Raw genomic sequence first — 21,218 nt, 5'->3', positions numbered from 1 at the left:
CTCAAATTTTATAAAGTTTGATGTTTAGACATTTAATTTCAGCGGTACCAATTGGATTGTTCAATTGACCCAAAGCTTTCAGTCACACTGTGAGGTGGGGATTGACTCAGCTTTTAACAGAAATGAGTACCAGGAATCTTCCTGGGGGTAAACGGCAGGCAGCTCATAAGGCTGATGCCACCACCATTTGTGTGCTGATTGTCTGTAAAATTTGGGAGCCTCAACATCTCACAACCCTACCAGCCTCCACAGCTTGTTACAAGGGTAACTTTACCTTTATTACCTTTACACTGAGAGGGAAAAGGGGATATGTTAAGAAGAAAATTGCTGTTTATGATTTCACAAATGCAGTTTCAGGCAAATAATCTTTAGGTGGGGTAAAGTTGCCCCTGTGCTTAAGGTATTAAGCACTATGCTATGAAGGCATATGGAGACGTGGATGTATAGAGCCACATTTCCTTGACCCCGGCACTAGCTGGAAGTGAGTGGTCAGCTTCACTACCCGGCTGCTTTGCCCCTGGGGAAAGATCCCCCGGTAACCTTTGGATAGGAGGTTGGGTGGGCCCCAGAACCGGTCTTGACCCTACCGGGCCTCGAACTCCAGCCCGTTGCCAGTCTATACCGACTGCGCTATCCCGGCTCCAATAATCTATAGGAGGTACATGATTTATTTAATCCGTCTTGCAGTGCATACACTCATTTTTCTCCTTCTCTCCCTCGCACTACATGTTTCGGCATAATAATGCCATCTTCAGGTGCTTACTTATCCACGTCAAACCAGTTCATTGCATGCCATGTTCACACATTAAAATAACTAAAATATGTATCTATCATATACATTGTCCAACGTTAAAAATATTAAAATTGTTCAGGATACCACATCGCTACGTCGCCCCTCACTACGTCAGTCACGCCCATTCTCCTTTGTTGGAGCACTCCTTCACTATCTTGTGTGTTGTGGTTTTGTTGTGTCGTGCTCCTGCGACTGCGTGTGTTATACTGTTGGGCTTCCTGGGTATGTNATGTGGTATCCTGAACAATTTTAATATTTTTAACGCTGGACAATGTATATGATAGATACATATTTTAGTTATTTTAATGTGTGAACATGGCATGCAATGAACTGGTTTGACGTGGATAAGTAAGCACCTGAAGATGGCATTATTATGCCGAAACATGTAGTGCGAGGGAGAGAAGGAGAAAAATGAGTGTATGCACTGCAAGACGGATTAAATAAATCATGGACTTAAATCAGTGCAACAGGACGCTAAAATATAACACTATAGGAGGTATTTGAAACTGGACAGCCGGTCCTGACACCTTTTGAATCGGGTGACCTACACGACACTGACATACCGCAAACCAGTTTCCCTGGTTTTTAAATACATAATGCACCGAAAAGTTCACATTGGCAGATAATTTAAGTCAAGTCTTCGATCTGATAATCGATACTTGTTATAATCCATTCGCGGAGACGAGACAGCGCAAATAAAGCTAGCCCCGAGTCGCCACAGCTGACAGCAAGGAGTGGACAAAGCGCGCAGTTACTCAGTGTCCTCACTGCATTCGGACGCACGTTAACCTGCATTCAGACTGAAGAGTGAACTTTGGACGCCCCTGCAATTATACACGCATCACGTGATCGCTGCATGTTTTTATTCAAAGAGCCAAGGAGATACCGCGTGCATTTGTTTATGAGTACGCTCTCGTCTTCGCGAAGGGACTGTAGTATATTATGGTGATGGTTCATGCCGGTACATGTTGCTGAATGTACTGAAGTTGTTACGTTCGTATAGGCGCCGTTGAAAGGGTAAAAGGCGAACCATTGATCGCCATTGACTACTCATCCTACTGATCGAGTACTATGAACGATATGAACGCCATGAACCAAATTAGTCTGCTTCTCACGGACAACCGCTGGAAACCGTGTTCACGGGACGGAGCTTACACCGCTTTCGTGCCGCTTACAGTGGCTTACAGTTAGTTGTGCTGGGTGGCTTTAGTGGCATGGTTGGTTGCGTTATGTGTATTTGTGCACATGCCATCAGGTAATTGAAGTACGTAAGAGCAGAAAATATGGGTATTAATAATTTGTTTACGTGACTCTTACCTGCTAGAATTAGAAGTCGATGTATCGGATATAGAATTGGGCTTGTTATGTCCTTTCTAGGTCTTTGTTGTAGAAGCTTTCTACGTAGTAAGCCCGGTCTTGGAGCCCAAAGGCAAGTTTCTGTCTGCTAGCATGAGTATGATGTACAGGTTGTTAATGTGTGGTATAATAGGTGTTCATATTTCACGATATGTTTCAATTTGTTTGCAACGTGTGGAGTTAGATTGAGAAGCAGGTCATGTATAATAGACAACCTATTAGAAACTGAGTTTATGAAAGCTATCCAAATATTCATTCTTTCTTCAAAGAAGAGAGGTTTGAAAGTAAAACATGATCAGCCAATTTTACTGCACACATCAGTACTGGAACGTGTGTGTGTTCAGCTTTGCAAATGAGTGAATCTACATTTTGAGCTACACAGAAGTAAATTTCACTTCATGTAAGTTTCTATGTGGGTACATGTTATCTGTGATGACATAAATGCTCATTATCTTACCGAAAGTTACCACAAACAGTGTCTGAACTCACTACCAGTCTTACGTTAATAGTTTACTTCCTCCACAAAAATTCAAAGTTACCCCAACACTGTCATCGGTAATATTTTTATAAGCATCTTTATGAAAGATCATATTTATGACTAAGCAGTGATAAATGAATTATCTGATCATGATGCTAAACTTCTAGTTATAGAAAATACTGAATTGATATTAATGCACCACTCTAGCTAGGAAGTTTGGGTTCAAGTCTCAGTCAAACTATGTTTTATTGGTTTTTATTTTCTTTTCCAAATGAAGTTTTCCTTGCTGTGGGTTGAATGGCATGGAGGGCAGAAGGTAGCTCACACAACAATGGGATTATCACATCATTGGGGTTGTAACAATGGAATCTTGGCCATAGTGGATGTTAAGATAAAGGCTCACAACTGGGTCCTGCCAGCTTCTCACGAAGAACTCTGCTTGGCTGTGATAGGGGCCCACCCCTCCTTTCAGTCCAGAGACTGGCAAGTTATTTCACCCCTGCAAATGGACTGAAAATAAGAATAGTTGGCCTGGAAAGAGACCTCTCGTCAGACATGCTGACTGGGAGAGTTTCTTTGAAAAAGTGGTGGAAAGTGTTCCAACAACAGTGTGGACTCATTCCCTGTGGAAAACATCAATATTGGAGTGACTTGCATGCAAGTGTATGTGACTGACTCCAGTCTTCATGCCATTAGGACTCACTTTTTCATCTTACAGAGTTTAAAACTGAGAAAATAACAGAGAGGGTTAAGGTGGCAACATCCATCTGATCCATCAGCCATGCTTGCAGCCTGCATTTTGGTGGTTTCATACTTGGCTTGCTCTTAAACCCTGAAGGTAGAGACAGTGTTGTCTTTCCAAAAACGTGCATTTTCTGAACTATATACCATTGCAACCCAGAAGATTGTACTCTTCAAGGACTTTCTTGACTATCAAGATGTAGAATATTCAAAACCTGTATTTTTCTCAACATGTACTTGGTTGAAAAGAGGCATAATTCATTTTGTTCTTCTGTTAAGTGTGCAAAGAAATGCTTAAAGTACACATGGCCATCATATTATATTTTGAGTGTGTGTGACATTTGTGTTGGCAAAAGACAGTATAGTCTAAAGGGGTCTGAAGATGACTTTGTCCACTATCTGGTATTCTAAAGAACACAAAAGTTTCAGAAACTGGATTTGTTTCTGTCTTAGGGTAAGGGGGCGCGAGACACCTACTCTGTTGTATCGGTTACCGTATGTCGACAACAAGATCTACTTAATAAAATTGGTGACTTGAGACATGATTCTCAGCTAAGTGGTTATGCACAAGGTTTCATTGGCTTGATCATTAATTCCAAGGGTAGCAATCTTCCAAAAATAGAGGATAAGCCTCTTGGTTCTGTGTATATCTTGTATGTGAAAGACATTTCAATAAAGTTAAACTGTATAGGAAATCATTACAACATTAGGACCATTGTCAAAACTAAACACACACTTAGGAGCTCACTCATGAGAACCAGGCTGCAGAGATCTGCAACAAATGGTGAATTGCATCTAACATTCCCCTATAATGTGGCAGAAGCTATGTTTGTGAAACAGGTGGACCGATAGTCATGTGGCCCAACAAACATAGGCACAATCTCAAAGAGGGTCTTCCCAGTGAAATCAAAATTAGCACAGTATGCCTATGAAGAATATCGTAAGGTAGGCTGGTATGAAGCTATGGTGCTGAAAATTGAAAGTTTTTTTTTATTGCTAGTGGGGTGGGACTGAGTCCCTTGTACCGAGGCCACTTCTGGTCTATTGTACCAGCCCCAGATGATAGGTGAGGGCGATTGTGGAGCAATTGCTGGAATGAAGATTGGCATTGGCAGGGGATACCGAAGTAGACAGAGAAAATCTGCCCCAGCGCCACTTTGTCCACCACAAATCCCACTTGACCAGACCTAGGACCGAACCTGGGCCTCCACGGTGTGAAGCCAGCGACTAACCACTTGAGCTATGGCGTGGCCTTAAAATTGAGAGTAACAACAGGTATAGGAAATATGTGGGATTGGCTCATATGGCATGTTAACCAATCTGATCAGCCAGGCCAGTTTGGATCCCCTTTATCTACATGGAGGGTAACATCTCACAGGGAAGGTCAGTATGATATGACAGATTCTTCATGGATATCTGTAATATTGTAGTCCAGGGTTCTAGGTTTGTTCCACATATGATGCTAGCAGTAGGAAAACTATTTATGGCATGAAAATCTTTAAATTGATCCTGTCCATCATTGTTCATGGATTCAGTTTGTTGCATTTAATTTGCACATCCTTTTCTATATTAGTTTAGTTCTGCACATGCATTCTTTCAGTTTTTATTATACATTTTCTTGTTATATTTCAATGACAAATCTTGATATCAGTTCTCTCTCTCTAAGTGGGTGGAGGGGGCACGTGTGTAGCTGTAGTTTACTGACATACGTGTAGGTTGTCCAGCGATTGGGATTAACTCTTTCTAGAGGATGCAGTGGAGTAGGCATCTCCCACCCCCTCACCTGTGCATGGAAACAGATCCAGATTCCAAAACATTGTGTTCTTTAATATCCTTTAGAATACCCGATGATGGATGAAGTCCAAAAATCCATTAATCCAAAACACAAAATGTCTTAAATCCTTATGGATTGAAGTGCAAAATGCTGTTTCTGAAATCACAGAAGGTGCTGTATATAACAGAGTTTGTTACAAAGTAATTTTGTCATCGAGGGATACAGACTTCAGCATCTGTTGTGCAAACAACATCTGAAAGTAGACAGATATTCTGTCACATAGTACAGGATGTGTTTTTTTGTTTTTGTGCAGCTACTTGCATGTTGTCCAGCATTTAGCCCATTGTAGGACTGAGCATTATCTCACAAAATTCTGCATATCAGCTGTCTGAACATAAACAATAACATTGTAGGATGTAGACCCATTGCTAGGTAATAGCCGGTACACATGCAGGAGAGGAATGCTGATATTACACACCACTGGAAGAGGTGTTGCAAGCAGCGTTCTCTGCAGGTCTTCTCTGAGGATATATGACTCAACCGGCAGAGTTCAGTAAGGCCCCATAGCTCAAGCTGTTAGTTGCTGGCTTCCCACCGTGGCGGCCTGGGTTTGATCCTGGGTCTGGTCAATTGGGATTTGTGGTGAACAAAGTGGCGCTGGGGCAGGGTCCGAGTACTTCAGTTTCCCCTGCCAATTGCTCGCCAATCACCCTTGTCTATCTGGGGCTGGTACAATAGGCCAGAAGTGGCTGCAGTACAAGGGACTTAGTCCCACCCCACTAGCAATAAAAAAAAAAGAGTTCGGTAAATCCAATTACCAATCCAATCTCCATCTGCAGTCACTCATATGTGTGACAATGTAATAATTAAATTCCTTTTTTGGATGCTTGCCAACCACAAGTAACCCATAACAGATGAGCACTATAAATGTATACAATGACAATAGTTGTGCATATAGTAATAATTTCCATGTTAGGTGGGTCCCTTGTCACCACAGCATGGCATATCCTTAGGCTGTGGATGGAGATGTCCTCCAGATGTGGAGGGTAGTTGTGAATAAATTGAAAAAAAACATTCATTGGCAGTAGACAAGGGGTGGTCCTCCAGCTTGGGGGTTGAGTGTGGGGCCAATAACTCTTAGCTGTAAAAAATGAGCTTGTTACAAAATGTTACGAGAGGCCTTGGACCTGGATGGATTCTTTGGATAAATGACCTACACTAAAGAGAATGGACGTGACATTTGGGACATAAAAAAAAACCAGTATAGGGCAGGTTCCCTCAGGACAGTGGCAGAAGAAGTATCAAAATAGAAGTTAGATTTAATGGGAGTACAGGATATCAGATGGGACAGATGACATGGAACTGGAAGGAACCAAAGTAGGTGGGAGGACACACTCAAACCAACAACTGCGAATGAGAGGTTCCATGACATTAGTAATGACGGTGGAGTTAGTTTGCCACATCCAAAAATCTGAAGTTCAATGTTCCCACGTTTTAAAATTCGTAAATTTATTTGGACATCTCCTGTGTTCATCAAATATAATTAGAATGTTGGAGTCAAGGAGGATGAGATGAGCAGAGCATGTAGTACAAATAGGGGAGAAGAGGAATGCATATAGGATATTGGTGGGAAAGCCAGAAGAAAGGAGACCACTAGGAAGACCAAAATGTAAGGGGGTGTGTGGATCTTAGAGAGGATGGAGTGGTATGGAGTGGATCGATCTGGCTCAGGATAGGGACCAGTAGAGGGCTCTTGTGAACACAGTGATAAACCTTCGGGTTCCATAAAGAGCTGGAAATTTCTTGAGTAGCTGCACAATTGGTGGTTTCTCAAGAAGAGCTTCAGCTCCAAGAAGTTAGTGAGTTGTAATAATAATAATAATAATAATAATTTTATTTTTGAAGTAACAGTACATACACATTGTGGCTTCACCATAGTTTATAAAATTATGTTCAGAATATATATATTTTCTTAAATTTACACAATTTGAACTCTTTCTAATAAAATTATGATCTGAAAGATTGCAAGAATTGCGCAGAACAACAAAAATCAAATAGACAGTTCTTCGTCAAAATACAAGAAATGTGTTTGAAATGTCTGCCGCGCCATCATTTATTAACTACGAGTGGCTCCAGTACAACTTACTAGATTATTTTTTGTCCTGGTATTAAGCAAATCACTGTTCTACCATTAGGTTGTATTCAGTGCATAACCTTCGTAGTACTCTGCATTTTGCTATGTAGCTTGGATTTCATGGACAGGTGTTATAACCATCATCCTAACCACAGATCAATATGGCAAGTTTTGCTGAGTTCAGATTAGTTAAAAAGGATTATAATTGTCAATTCTCATATCAGATGATTTGTCTATGGTTGCTGTCAGATCTGTTGATAATAATGAACATTCTTGTGGTATGACATGTAATAATATCCAGGAAGTAAAACATTAAAGCATTAAAGCTTTTTCTGTGAAGCACGGGTATCTCATAACTTGAATGATTCTGACTTTCATGAATTTCATATTAATTAGATTCAAATTATTTATTTAAATTTAATTATTTTAGTGAAGACTAAATATAATTAAATTGTTTGTTAACATGACAAATTTCTATTCATAAATGGCTAAAATTAAGTATTAAATCTGCTTGAACTATGTTCTTCAGTTGAAGTTAAAGACGGTGAAATAAAAAAAAATAAATTTTGAGTTACACAACCACTTTTTGGAATGCTGCATCAGTCATATGTGTTGGGAGCACCTGTGCTTATGTGTTCAGTATGTATGGAAAATTATTTTGGAATCAAAATACAAATAATTATAAAATGAAAACACTCCATTGAAATCAGACAAACATTACTATTTAATAATAATTATATTTCATTTTATGAAAATAGTTGACTTTTAAATAATTTGTATCCTATGAAGAATGCTGTCTTCTGGGATGTGGCACCATGTAGATTTTGTATGAACCAATGTTTCAAAGGAACATATCACCTGCAGACTGCTGCCATCTGCTCACGCTGCTTTTACACTTGTGGGGTTTTCTACCATGAAGATGGAGTCGATAAGTTCATGCGAAACGTTGGTTCATACAAGACCTACACGGCCCCACATCCAAGAAGACAGCATTGTTCATAGTCACTGCTGTGAAAACCTCAGATCTTACAATTGTATTCTACACTTATTTTGAAGGAGAAAATGTAGACTGAAGGAAATGAAGGAGGAGGAATATTCAGGAATTTTCGTGTGATTAGAAAGACATTTATTCCTTCATGCTTCAGTAAGAGATGGAGATACAACAATAGTCTTTTATATTATAAAGGACAGGTGAAAAGACATAGATACATATTAAAATGTGCATCAATATTAATTTCAGAATTATTTTTTCTCTGTTATTAAATAAAGTTCTGAGTTCATTTGAAGTGGTTCAAGAAAATGAACATAGTGGTATACCTGAAAGTAGCACTGTGTAAAAAGTAAGGTAACTTCTTTTGAAGTATGATTTGAAATTCTCATAGTGGTCTTGTGAGTTGTAACACCATGTAGTTTGGAGATGGCCATATCTTTTGGAGAAGCATATTTTTCCATCGTCATGGTCAAGAAGTAAGCCAAGTAAGAAAAAGCAGAAGCAGGCACCTTAGCTGGCAGTCTGTTTCTGTAGTGTCTTGTTTTGCTTACTGTTTGGCCCTGAAGATGGAAGTGATATGTTACTCTTGAAACGTCAGGTTGTCTCCAAACTGTATGTTGTTACAACTGGGCAGACCATTTTAATATTGAGACCAAACCAGTTTCCTAATTATGATATCTGTTGAAAGAAAATGAGTTTGTATATGATTATGACCTATAATCGTAACTTGTTTTTAGGTCTACTATTTCTGTTCAGGAAACACTACTATCATAACAGCACTTAAGTTAAAATCCTGGCCATTAAATATGCAGTTTATGTAGTATATTTTGTAAACCTACTTGGTTTATAAATTTTAACTTAAATAATAAAGTTTTAAAAACTTTAATATACCAAAAAAGCTTCTGTAGTTGTGGAAAAGTTGTATTTTGTGTATATTGTGCATTACAAACATTGTATGTATATGTATTTTAACACTCAAAACACAAATTGTGATAGTAGTTTCCAAAAAAGTATCGATGTCCCTCTGATGATGGTCTATAAGGGCTGAAACATGCAAGGGTGTTAAGTTTTCAAGTAGTAAAAACTTCAATAGTCACACTGGACGGAGTTGTTTTGTCTTTGTAATTTGTTAGTGTGACGGACCAGAATGAAACAAATCAGAAACAAATCAAATTTATTTTGTAATTGTTAAACTTCAGTGCTGTAAATTTAATGATTTTTTTCATTAAGTTTAGATTGATCTGCACATGCATTTGAAGAAGCTTATTTTTTATTTCTGCTAATTCCATATATCTGGGTCCTTGAAAAGCATATGGTCTCTGTTCTGGTTGAGAAATCCCTTTTCTTTTAGGGTGCTCAGAGGCTTGTTGCCATCCTCACAAGAGCCTGCTGTGGGTTCTATTCTGTGAACCACATTCTTACGCACTTCTTTAAGATTAATTTTTTTATAACATCCATGCTCCAAGTGGTCTGTTGCCATTAGCTTTCATGCCTAAAATTTTTTGAACATTCCTTTTGTCCCATGTGTCCTACACTGCTCATCTCATCCCCCCTTGATTTTATCACCATAGTATGTAATATTTGTAAGATTTGAGGCTTTCACGGCGGTGACTATGAAGAAAGTAGTCTTCTGCGATTTGGCACCGTGTATATGTGGTGTTAACCGACGTTTCGGAGGAACGTATCGCCTCCATCTTCAGGGTAGAAGAAAAAATGTAAGAAATCTGCAAGCGAAGAGACCTTGAGAACCGGTAAAAGCAGACTGGTGTTGGAAATATACACAGCTATGTGAGAGCAGAGAAGGAAGGGGGGGAAGGGCAAGTAGACAAGTGAAATCAGTGGTGTGGGAGGGGTAGGGGAAGGNCTCACCCAACACAAAAACCTTGCTTGTCCCAGCTCCTTTCCCCCCCCCACCCACACTACTGTTTTCACTTGTATACTTGCCCTTCCCCCCTTCCTTCTCTGCTCTCACATAGCTGTGTATATTTCCAACACCAGTCTGCTTTTACCGGTTCTCACGGTCTCTTCGCTTGCAGATTTCTTATATTTGTTCTTCTACCCTGAAGATGGAGGTGATACATTCCTCCGAAACGTCGGTTAACACCACATATACACGGTGCCAAATCCCAGAAGACTGCTTTCTTTATGTAATATTTGTTGTATTATTTCTACTTAATATTTTGCTTTGGCCATGCCATAGCTCAAGCGGTTAGTCGCTGGCTTCCCACTGCGGCGGCCCAGGTTCGATCCCGGGTCTGGTCAAGCGGGATTTGTGATGGACGAAGTGGCACTGGGGCAGGTTTTCTCCGAGTACTTCGGTTTCCCCTGCCCCTGCATAGAGAATACATTTCTTGAAGTCTGTCTGCAGTTTAGTTTTGATATATATTTAAGAAACCTTGTTGATGGAGTTTGTCCATGATATTTTAAACAATATAATTGTCATTTCTTGATTCATTTATGTAGTATTAACCAGTGCTTTTGTACACCTGACAGCAGTGGGATGATGGTTCAACAGAGTGAAGGTGCTTGTGACACTGAAATTAAGGTTTTTTTGTGGAGCATGAAGTTTTTGTGAAAATGAAATGTAATGAAATTTTAAATCACACGTTACATTACATTTCAATCGTTTGAAGTTAGACTGAAAACCATGTGAACTGTGTTTCTTTACTGATTTGTTGCTGTTGAAAAATGCAGTGTTACATAAAGAGGAACTTCTATCTTGTAAGTAACAGTATGAATAATTGACTGTGACAAAGACCTTGAATTTGCATAGTAAATATACCAATACTCAACATCATTTCTGATGTCTGTAAAGTTGTCACTACCATTTATATTTTTTGTGTTCTTTCTTTTCATATTTCTTATTATTTCAACATACCAGTAAACAAGACTCATTTACAATATTATTTTAAAATATTCTGAAAACATATTATGTGTGACATGATTTATACTTATTTGTATTTAATTTTTAAACATGTTCCACATAATGTATATCTTGTAATTAAACACTGTAGCTTCAGAAATTCAACAGAATCACCAGTGGTAAAGCAATCATTGCTACTTGTGGAAGGAGAACAGTACTGTCACTTTAACTCATGATAATTTAGTTACAGTAATCTGAATATAACATAAGTGATCTGATCATGATCAGCAGCACAAAAAATATATTTTTCAATACATGTTACAGTGTGATAATTTATTTCATACAGTGAAGGTCCTACATCATAAACAGTATTTATGTTTATAGCACTGTATTCTTATAAAATGTTTCTTTAATATGTCTACAATAAAGTAATTAAGATTTGTCTAGAACTGTACTGACTGCAAGAGTATTACAGAAGATCCTATTTATTAGAAGTTACATTTTCCGTAATTTATTTATCCTGCTGTTAAGTTTGAAGGCTAAGAACTTCAAATTATGTACATGTTTCTCAAGATAAAAATTTAATGATGGTAAGCTCTGCAGACTGCACATAAAATTATCTTCCTCCCTTACAACTCAAGAATATTGAATATGAGATATTAAACTTTGTGTTTTGGTTTCTTTGCTTCCGATAATGGTTTGTCCTTGATAAGAATATGCTTTGGCAAAGATGTATATTTCTGAAATAAAATTACTAATGTGTGGCGATTTCTAAATCTTTTTTTTTTCCCCCAAATTATTTGGTGTACCTACAAACCGTTGCAAAAGAATGACAAGCACATCAAAACGGCATTTCTTTGAAACTCAGTTCATCTTAATTTGAAAAGTAGATAGTTGGATGTACTGATCTTTCTTTTGTCCACTTTTAAAATATTCCTTAACTTTAAATTGCTTTCTTAACAGAGAAGACAGTTCTTTACAATTCTTATAATAATGTATTATTTTGAAAAAAAAAATGGGTGTGTTCGTTTATGGCACACTGAGATGCTCAAGCAAGGAAAGTACATTTGAGACAGCCTCAGATCGACAGTCTGTTTTGAATGTCATTCTGCATGGTGTTGAAAAGTCAAATTATTCCTTTCTCAAACAATTCAGTGTAACATAGACAAACAGGAGCCCATCTGCATTTGGCAATTGCCCGCACATACATTAAAATGAGTGGGCGTTAATCAGCCTTATGAGCACAGTTAGATGACGAATGCCATGTAGAAAGTATTGGACTTCAGGCCACATGGTTGTACACTGACCTCTCCCACCATTGCTCCCCGAGTGATCAGTGTCATTTTGAAATAGTGCAAGGTAAATCAAGACTTACACATCATCTACCATGCCAGAAGTCTTTGTACTCTTTAAGAGCAACATGATGTATGGATTTCACTCCCTACTCGAGAAACAAGTGACCAAGGTATAAATATTCTGAGATGAGACAAAATACTTTAAATTTAACTAGTTTTATATGAATCGTTTCAGCTTAACAGAAGGTAGGATGATTGTATGTCTGTATACTGTTTGTAGAATGTTTAAACCTTTATATGTACACCATGTAATTTTATATTGAAATTATATTTTCAGGTGTGATTCACTTGATTGCATCTGTAAAAATATTGGGGAGAAATGAGTACTCTATAACTGCATTGAAGATAGATATTAGTGAGTTTTGAGTATTTAAGTAGTAAGTAGTATTTTGGAAATTGAAATTACTTTTGAAGTATTTAATTGAAATTCTAGAATGCTGACAGCAATTTTTAACAAAATGCCATTTGATTTCCCAAAAAATATTTCCTCAGCATTTGAATTTAGTTATTTATCATTATTGGCAGAGGTTGGTGAGCTGTACATAAGGTAGAGAAACCTTAGGGCAATATATTAACACATTTCAATTCTTAAATTACTCTGATCTCCATAGATGTGATTGATATCTTACATTTGTTGAAACAGAACAATTTTGTTAGAAATACCGGTACCACATTTGTTTTCAAATTAATAAATATAAAATTCTGTTATAGAGTATGTATATTACAGAACCATGTTCAGATGATTTTATTTCTCACATGTGCATTGATATGTGCTGAATTAATAGAACAACTCTTGGTCATTCAGCTTGCTTCTTCTCGAATTCAAAAACTTCGTTATGGGATGAGTGTTGTAAAGTCTTAATTGAAACACAAAACCAAGGCTATAAGCATATTGAAAATGAGAATCCCATTCAGACTTGCGCTGTGTGGAAGCAATGTGGGAAAAGTGACCATAAAACAGTGCACGTAATATTTTGTGATGTAGTAGACAAGAAAATGATGCACAGCAGCAGCCTCAGATCACTAAATGTTCCCACAAATATTCAAGACGATTGATAGAATTTTTTTTTTAATCTGTGAGCTGGGGGAAATCATGGTTCATCAAAGACAGGTTAATAAAATTCATTCCAGAAAACACAGTATGGTTACAATCTCAAAGCATTGCTGTTTTACCTTTCAGGTTCTGTTAACTGTCCACTGTCTTGAAAAATGGCATTTGCATCAGTCTGCAGTGTGCATGCTCTTCTGCACTTACTGCAGTGTGATCAGAAGTATCTTGTGTAACAAGCAGTACCAGATTTAAATGCAACTAAATGAATGAGATGAGGAATACTTTGAGTTCATAACCTACAAACAAACACGTGCTCATTCCACTTCCATACAAGGTATTCCAAACTAGCAGTTCACCCTAACAACACTGCTTAAATTTGCATTCATTCTTGACATTCAGCTTTGTAACATTTTTCACAATGATTCTCTTAATGACAAGATGGATTTTACACAAATTAAAGCAGTGCTGTTCCTAAGTCTTGGCTGCAGTTAAAACAAAGAGAGGACAGATTGTCATCCAAGAAGTTTATCCAGCATTCCACATGGTTCAATATTCATACAAGCCGTGCGGTAGTTGATTAGCACTAATTGAGGCTAGAGGAGTCTTGATGATCATGTGCACAGAAGAAAAAGTTGGTGGACTAATGGAAGATGCAAGTTATCAGGCATTCCAACTAATGTTTTAGTACATTGTTCATGTCATCCAACACAAAATATTAGTGAAAGAGAGAGAGAGAGAAGGAATACACAAGAAAGCCATTACTAAGTGCTACTACCTGAAAATCAAATTTATGATACAGTTTAAAGTGACATGGTATAATTTGTCATTCATTTAGTGTACAGCTTTTATTTACTGCAGAAATACACATCAGACATCTTCAGAAGCATGGATTTCTTTTGTGTGTTTATATACAAATATTTTGGCATCAGTTTTCTCTTCAGCGAAAATTAAGCTTTTGTTGAAATCAGTTGTGTTAAAGGGAATTTTGCTACTTGCTGTACATAACCAAAAGAACCACCACCTGTTGTAAAGAAAGCCTTGAAGTGCATTGTAACAGTTTGTAAGTCAAAATATATATATAGAATTTACTTAAATGTCAATATATAACTGCATTCTCCTTATAAATAAGGATTAGTAACCTACATGCAATTCCTGTTCTTTTTAATAATTTGAGCATTTTAAGTAATTCTTCAATGTTTATGCAAAAGGAATGCAACTGTTAAATGTCTAAAAGTTTTTTTTTAACCTGGTAAACCTCCATTAACAAAGATCACATAAAAATGTAGCATCATTTATAATTTAATAATATTTACAAAGAGCTTCCATAAAATGTAATTCCTTGTTTGACAAAGACTGATTTTTGTGTACTTGCATTAATGCAGTAGCAGTAATTCTAATATTGTTGTGATTTTCTGCTGTATACCACTGTATGTTGAAAGTTTGTTATTATGACTTATTTGGAAACTTCCAACTTTTATAGAGAGAACTCCTCAATTGTTAGTATAGAGGGGAAAAAATTGTTAAGCTGAAACTTGCAGTGCATTGGTCATTAAAATTTGATTTTGATATGTAGGAGTAATTTTATCATGAAAGGGAAATTTAATTTTTTTTTTTTTCCTGTTTTCATATCGGATTGTGTGAGATTTATATGCATTCTGTTAGATAAATGTATGGCTGTGCAGTTTTGGGAAGTGAACAGATGTGGTTCTTATCATGCGGTAATGTTTTGTATAATGGACAAGAGACCATGTCTAATCTACATTTGACTACCAACCTCACAGTGAAACCTTGTTATGTTCTGCTTGATATTGTGATCTCTTTTAATGGTACAAGAATTGACCTTCATTACCCTTTCCAAAATTGTATACCATTACAGCAATAACTATTAACATTTCAGAAATTGAATTTCTTCTTTAAATATATTATTTTATAATTAAACACTTTTTTCTAACTTATATAAACAGAATTTACATTAAATATGTAAGACTGCTTTTTTTCCCCCCTGATTTCTCTGCCAGTCTTCCAGAAATTCACATGGTTATACTTTTCACTTTCTGCTGTAGTAAAGCCAAACTTCAGATTAACAATGATTCAGAGGTCATAGCTGCCCTATTCTTTGCAGAAAATGTACTTCAGTAAATACTACCATTTAATTTCCTCGAGTAATATTTGTTTCAGCTCATGGTACAATATTTAGAATACAGCTTACAAAGAAATTATGGTGTATATAATTTCTTAATATTTTTTAATCTGGACATTTTGGTAACAAGGTTTTACTGTCCAGAAAACACTTAAATCCTTAATATAATGCCATTATAACAAGCCAATATGTATGAAGTTTTCCTTTATAGCAAGCTAATGGCAATAATGTATAACTATCACAGTCCTATTGCTCATCATTCTAGGTAGCGTGCATTTATTTTTCCAGAAAGTGTTGTTACCAAGTTTGTATATAATGCATTTCCCAGAAAACACCCTGAGCAGTTTCTAGTATTAAGTGAGCTCAAGTAGATGTACTGATATTATTTAAAGGCAAAAAGACAGTGTTTACGTTTCTGTTAGTAAGTTACAGAACCATGCTACTACTGAGCAGAAACTGTCAAATCAAGAGTTAACTCATCAGTAATAACTGGCAATATATCAAAGATTTAAACTGCAGTAAGGTTTTAGTGCATGGATCTAGAAAGAGTTTGTGTAAGTGTAATAATAATAATAATAATAGTTCATATCTGCAGTGGTCAAGTATGTATGTACCATATATGAGTCCTTGAAATTTGAGATGGAGTGGGCCATACTGTCTGTATTCCAGTACTTTATTCTATTTCAGTTGTTCTTTTGTAGTCATGTTACTAAAATAGCCTGAATAACATGCTGTATAATGGATCATTACTCAAGTTAAAGCACTTGATTAAATAAATTCTGACTACTTGATGCAGCGGTTTGCAGCTTCTCATTGTAAGCTGATGGCGTTACTTAGCATCATCTCATACTTTCCAGTGACTCATTCTGTTATTGATGTTAGGTGTGTGTATATTTATGTATATGCGTTTGTATATGTATATACACATACACACACACACTTTGGAACTGTTTTGTTAAAGTTAACTAACTAAAAGAATAGTGGTAATAATCAATCTTCGTAAGTGAAGATCGATCTAGCTTCTAAATCTATCTGTGCACCATGCAACCATGAGCAGCAGCCAGCCAGGATATGAGGAGCACTAGAAGGAATGGTGAATGAAGTAACAGAGAGGGTTTGTTGAGGGAAGACATTGCCGCATTACACATATCCTCTTCGCAGAAGCACATGTGACCCGTGCCGCTACTTTCCATCATGCAGACGTGATCCACCATGAATAAGTTGATCTGTAGCTGTGACGTACAAGTACGGCGTACACTCTCATATTCTGATTGTGTTACAGTTGTGATAAAATATGTATTTGTTTGGTTTTAAATGCAATTATTTCATCCAATACATAAGTCAGTGTTTTGTTTTTCATATTTTGACATTTTTTTTTGTAGAATCATCCATTTCAAGTTGGCAGCCATCATCATGATAACACATGGAAGTCATGATGTTAAGACGTCATGGTGGTGATACAGCAGCACGATTGGTTTAGAAAGGAGAAAACAGATTGAATAAAGGCAAGAATGACAACAAGTATATTTTCTCCACACTGCATATGTTTTCTGAAAAGTCTCGAAATAAAGGTAATCAAGCAACAAAGGTCTCAAGCAGAATGACACACAAAAAGAAAGAGAAAATTTGAGGCAGCACCACAGTTAAGTCACTTATGAATATGCACAGAGTAATCAACAATAGAAAGTTAATGTATTTTACCTATGATTCTGTGCTCACTGAAGGACTATAATCATGCAACAAGAATTACTGTATTCAAGACAAGATAGTAGACCTGAAACAGGCTGGAGTGATCAGATAAAGCACATTTCTTTGCATATGTGAGTCTGCTGTTCCTAAATAAAAACATTGTCTGCACACTGATCGTGTGTTCTCATTTCATTTGTTTACCTTTTCCTTTTACATTTCTTTTATATCTTGACCGTATGAAGACTTTTTTGGTGAGTTTATAGCATATGCATTTGTTCCTGCTTGTATAAACTATGGTGGAATCTACAGAATCCTTAGTTTCTAAGTTTTTTTTATTGCTAGTGGAGTGGGGCTAAGTCCCTTGTACTGTGGCTACTTCTGGGCTATTGTATCAGCCCCAGATGATAGGTGAGATTGATTGTAGAGCAATTGGTGGAACAAAGATTGGCAGGAGAAACCGAAGTACTCGGAGAAAACCTGCCCCAGCAGAACTTTGTCCACCACAAATCCCACTTGACCAGACCCGGGATTGAACCTGGGCCACAGTGATGGGAAGCCAGCAACTAACCGCTTGAACTATGGCGCGGCCTAATTTATAAGTTTACTCTTGTGCCTCCTATTCAATTTGGAATAACCAGTTATTTCAGAATGCTTATTTGTTTAAGATTGTATGAGCTAAAGAACATCTTTAAGTACCATTCTCATTTTATCATCTTCATTTGGAATATAATGGAGCAATTATTGAATGTAGGACTGAGAAGAGATAAATATGCATTCAACTCACGTGATCTTGCATTTCGGACCATTTTCACACAGCAGCCATTACATGTCATCAGTGGAGGTTGATCACGTGGTAGGGCTGTGTAGTTGAATGGATCCTTGCAGCGGATATCCGTCCAACTGTCGCATTCGTAGCAGTATATGGACCGCGCTAAGGACAGGATAGTTGTTTACATTCTTAGAGAAACCTATATGAATGTGAGACATACACAGGACAAAGTAACTGCATATTTATAAACCTAATCATGCAGAATGTAAGTCATTGGTAGTTAGCAGACTTACATTCAGAATACAATGTAGAGTGAACCATGCATTTAAGGTGCCCTTGGTGAGCAGTGGGATGAGCTGCTGTAGCACAGAATAGCTACTAGCTGTGTGCTGCACAGCTTAGAAGTTGGAGTTTTGAGTCCTAGTAGGGGCACATCATCCAGACCAGTTCTGGGGCCCACTTGGCTTACTATCCAAGTGATACTGGGGGGTATTTACCCAGCAGTAAAGTGGCCATGGCATGAAGCTGACCACTTACCAAATAGTGCTGAAGTCAAGAGTAGATGAATCTTTACATCCATTCCCCCATACACATTCATGGTGTAATGCTTGATTAGTTAAGAACAGGGACAGCTGTATGTTTTCTGGGAACAGTGAATTTGAACACTTAAACTAAGAAAAATCTACAGGGGGAGATTTAACACTGAGATTATTGACTCATGATCTTAGAAAGTGAACATTAAATAAATGAGAACTCCAGTGTAATTTGTGTCACTGTTTAGTTTTTTTTTTAACTGACTCTGAAAGGTCCACTCTTAACATAGGGGGGGCAAGGGTTTTAAATTAAAAGTAAGTGACACTCAAACATGAACTCTGAAATAGTCTAGTGAAGTCTTCATGCATGGTATTTACACAGAAGCAGCATATATTAGTTAATTAGTCTTATATAGCTTTGCTGCCACATTTTTAAACCCTGAGTAGCAGGTCGGAGGTAGTGGTAATGTGCCATGGATTTGCCTGAGAGTACTTTGAAGATTCTTTTTGAGAACATGGAGTGGACAAAAATTCAACTTACCTTGTAGCTTCACATTGCCATTTTAATATTTACATTGCATTATTAAATGTTATGTGGGGGTAGTTACAACCTGCATAATAGACTATTTTAGTGAGGTTGCAGTATGGTCAATTTTATTATACTTTTATATAATTGGCAGGGATAAAAAATTGTATATATTATTTGACTCTTGCCTAGTTAATACTGTTGTGATTACCTTTGTGGTATTCATTGAACTCAACTGAGTTTTATTTAACATAATTCAAACCTGGCATTTCATTTTTAATTTGGTGTTACATTACACAACAGTGGATTTGCAGAGAACATGAGACCTGGAGTCACCATAATACTGATATATGTATGTTCATGAGAATTATTTAGTATAAATACAGTGAGCTCTTGATTATCCATGGTAATGAAAGGTAGAAGCAGTGATAATTAAAAGGAACAGGTAGTCCAAAAAGCTGAAAATACCAATATGCTGCATTCAACTCTGAAGATTAATTATGACTGGTCACTAAACAGTGAGACATATCTCTAATAGAGGATGACAGCCCTTGTCCAGGAGCACTTTGGTTTCTCCTGCCAGTTCTCATTCCACTAACTGCTCCACAGTCATTAATCATGCCTATCATTGACACTGCAGTCTCAATACTGACACCATTATTAAATAACCCCACCCCCCAATAAGACTTAGCTGTAGTGCCCAGCACCCACTAAAAGCAATAAATGTGGATAATCAAGAGATTACTGTAGTTGTGCATTTCTAGATGATTTTCATCTCCCATTCTATAACAGTTCTGGGGGTTTGTGACTTTCAGAACATGTTTGTTACCATGGTTACTGTGAAAATATACTCATTGCCATCAAAGTCCCACTGCTTCTCTTATGGGGAAGAGAATCATTCACTTACGGAGCTGAGCTCTTCTTGAGAAGCCGCCAGTTGTACAGCTACTCAAGAACTTCCCAGCATTTTAGGGAACCAGAAGGTTCATTACTGTGTTCACAAGAGCCATTCACTGGTCCATATCCTGAGCCAGATCAATCCAATCCATACCATCCCATCCTATCTCTAAGCTCCATTTCAATATTGTTCACCCACCTATGTCTTGGTCTTCCTAGTAGTCTCTTTGCTTTTGGCTTTCCTGCCAATATCCTATATGCATTCCTCTTCTGTCCCATGCATGCCACATGCCCTGCTTGACTTGATCGTAATTATACTTGGGGAAGAGTACAAGTTATGAAGTTCCTCATTATGTAGATTTCTCCAACCGTAAATCACTTCACCCTCAGTCTATGTTCCTCTCTTAATGTCAGAGACCAAGTTTCACACCCATACAGGACCACAGGAAAAATTATAGTTTTGTATATTCTAATTTGTATGTTTCTAGACTTGCAGCTGAGAAGACAAAAGGTTCTGAACTGAATGGTAGCAAGCATTACCTGAATTTGGTCTCTTCTTAATTTCCTCCTGAATCAGATTTTGATTTCCCAAATATCAGAACTGTACGAAATTTTTAAAACATCTGTTAGCTATCTTTATGTCATGATTTTGCCATGTGTACTGGTGACAAGACAGCAACATATACTTAGTTTTCTCTGTGTTTACTTCTAGACCAACCTCCCTACTAACATAATTGGATTTTCTGTTTTTTTTTTATGATATCTGTGTTATCTCCCAGTAGATTCACATCATCAGCATAGACCAGCAGCTGATCTGTCCCATTTCATTTCAATCCCACCTTTTTTTCCTGGACCTATCCAATGACATATCCTAAAGCAAAGTTGAAGAACAGTGGTGATAAAGCATCTCCTTGTTTTGTAACGTTTTGGATAGGAAAATTATCAGACAAATATTTATCTATATGGACTTTACTATGCATTTCATTTAAACACATTTTAATCAGCCTTACTAGTTCCATATGTAACCCAAACTGTATGAGAATATTGTATAGTACTTTCTCCTAACCGAATCATAGGTTTTCTTGAAGTCTATGAATAGGTGATGTATGGTCTCATTGTACTCCTATT

General features: G+C 37.2%; 1 protein-coding gene and 1 long non-coding RNA gene across 6 annotated transcripts in view; one reads left to right on the top strand and one right to left on the bottom strand.

The window, feature by feature from the left end:
- Positions 1-1,658: 1,658 nt before the first annotated feature.
- LOC117282346 lies at positions 1,659-16,151 on the top strand. 5 transcript variants are annotated; one of them, XR_004513072.1, is made up of 2 exons: positions 1,659-2,048; positions 12,763-16,151. It is a non-coding gene; the product is annotated as an uncharacterized LOC117282346 (long non-coding RNA). The 5 variants fall into 5 exon arrangements; XR_004513068.1 differs by having other exon boundaries at positions 10,761-16,151; XR_004513071.1 differs by having other exon boundaries at positions 1,659-2,057.
- Positions 16,152-16,757: 606 nt separating this feature from the next.
- Positions 16,758-21,218, bottom strand: part of LOC111865052 — a 39,064-nt gene continuing 34,603 nt past the window's right edge. Inside the window, 3 exon segments of the mRNA XM_033751709.1 lie at positions 16,758-16,943; positions 17,971-17,981; positions 18,150-18,296. Of these exon segments, the coding sequence (XP_033607600.1) occupies positions 16,758-16,943; positions 17,971-17,981; positions 18,150-18,296 (344 nt within the window).

The sequence above is a fragment of the Cryptotermes secundus genome, unplaced genomic scaffold, assembly GCF_002891405.2.
Source record: "Cryptotermes secundus unplaced genomic scaffold, Csec_1.0 scaffold579, whole genome shotgun sequence".
Taxonomy (NCBI): domain Eukaryota; kingdom Metazoa; phylum Arthropoda; class Insecta; order Blattodea; family Kalotermitidae; genus Cryptotermes; species Cryptotermes secundus.
Note: the sequence above shows the minus strand (reverse complement) of the source record. Positions and strands in the feature narration are given on the sequence as shown.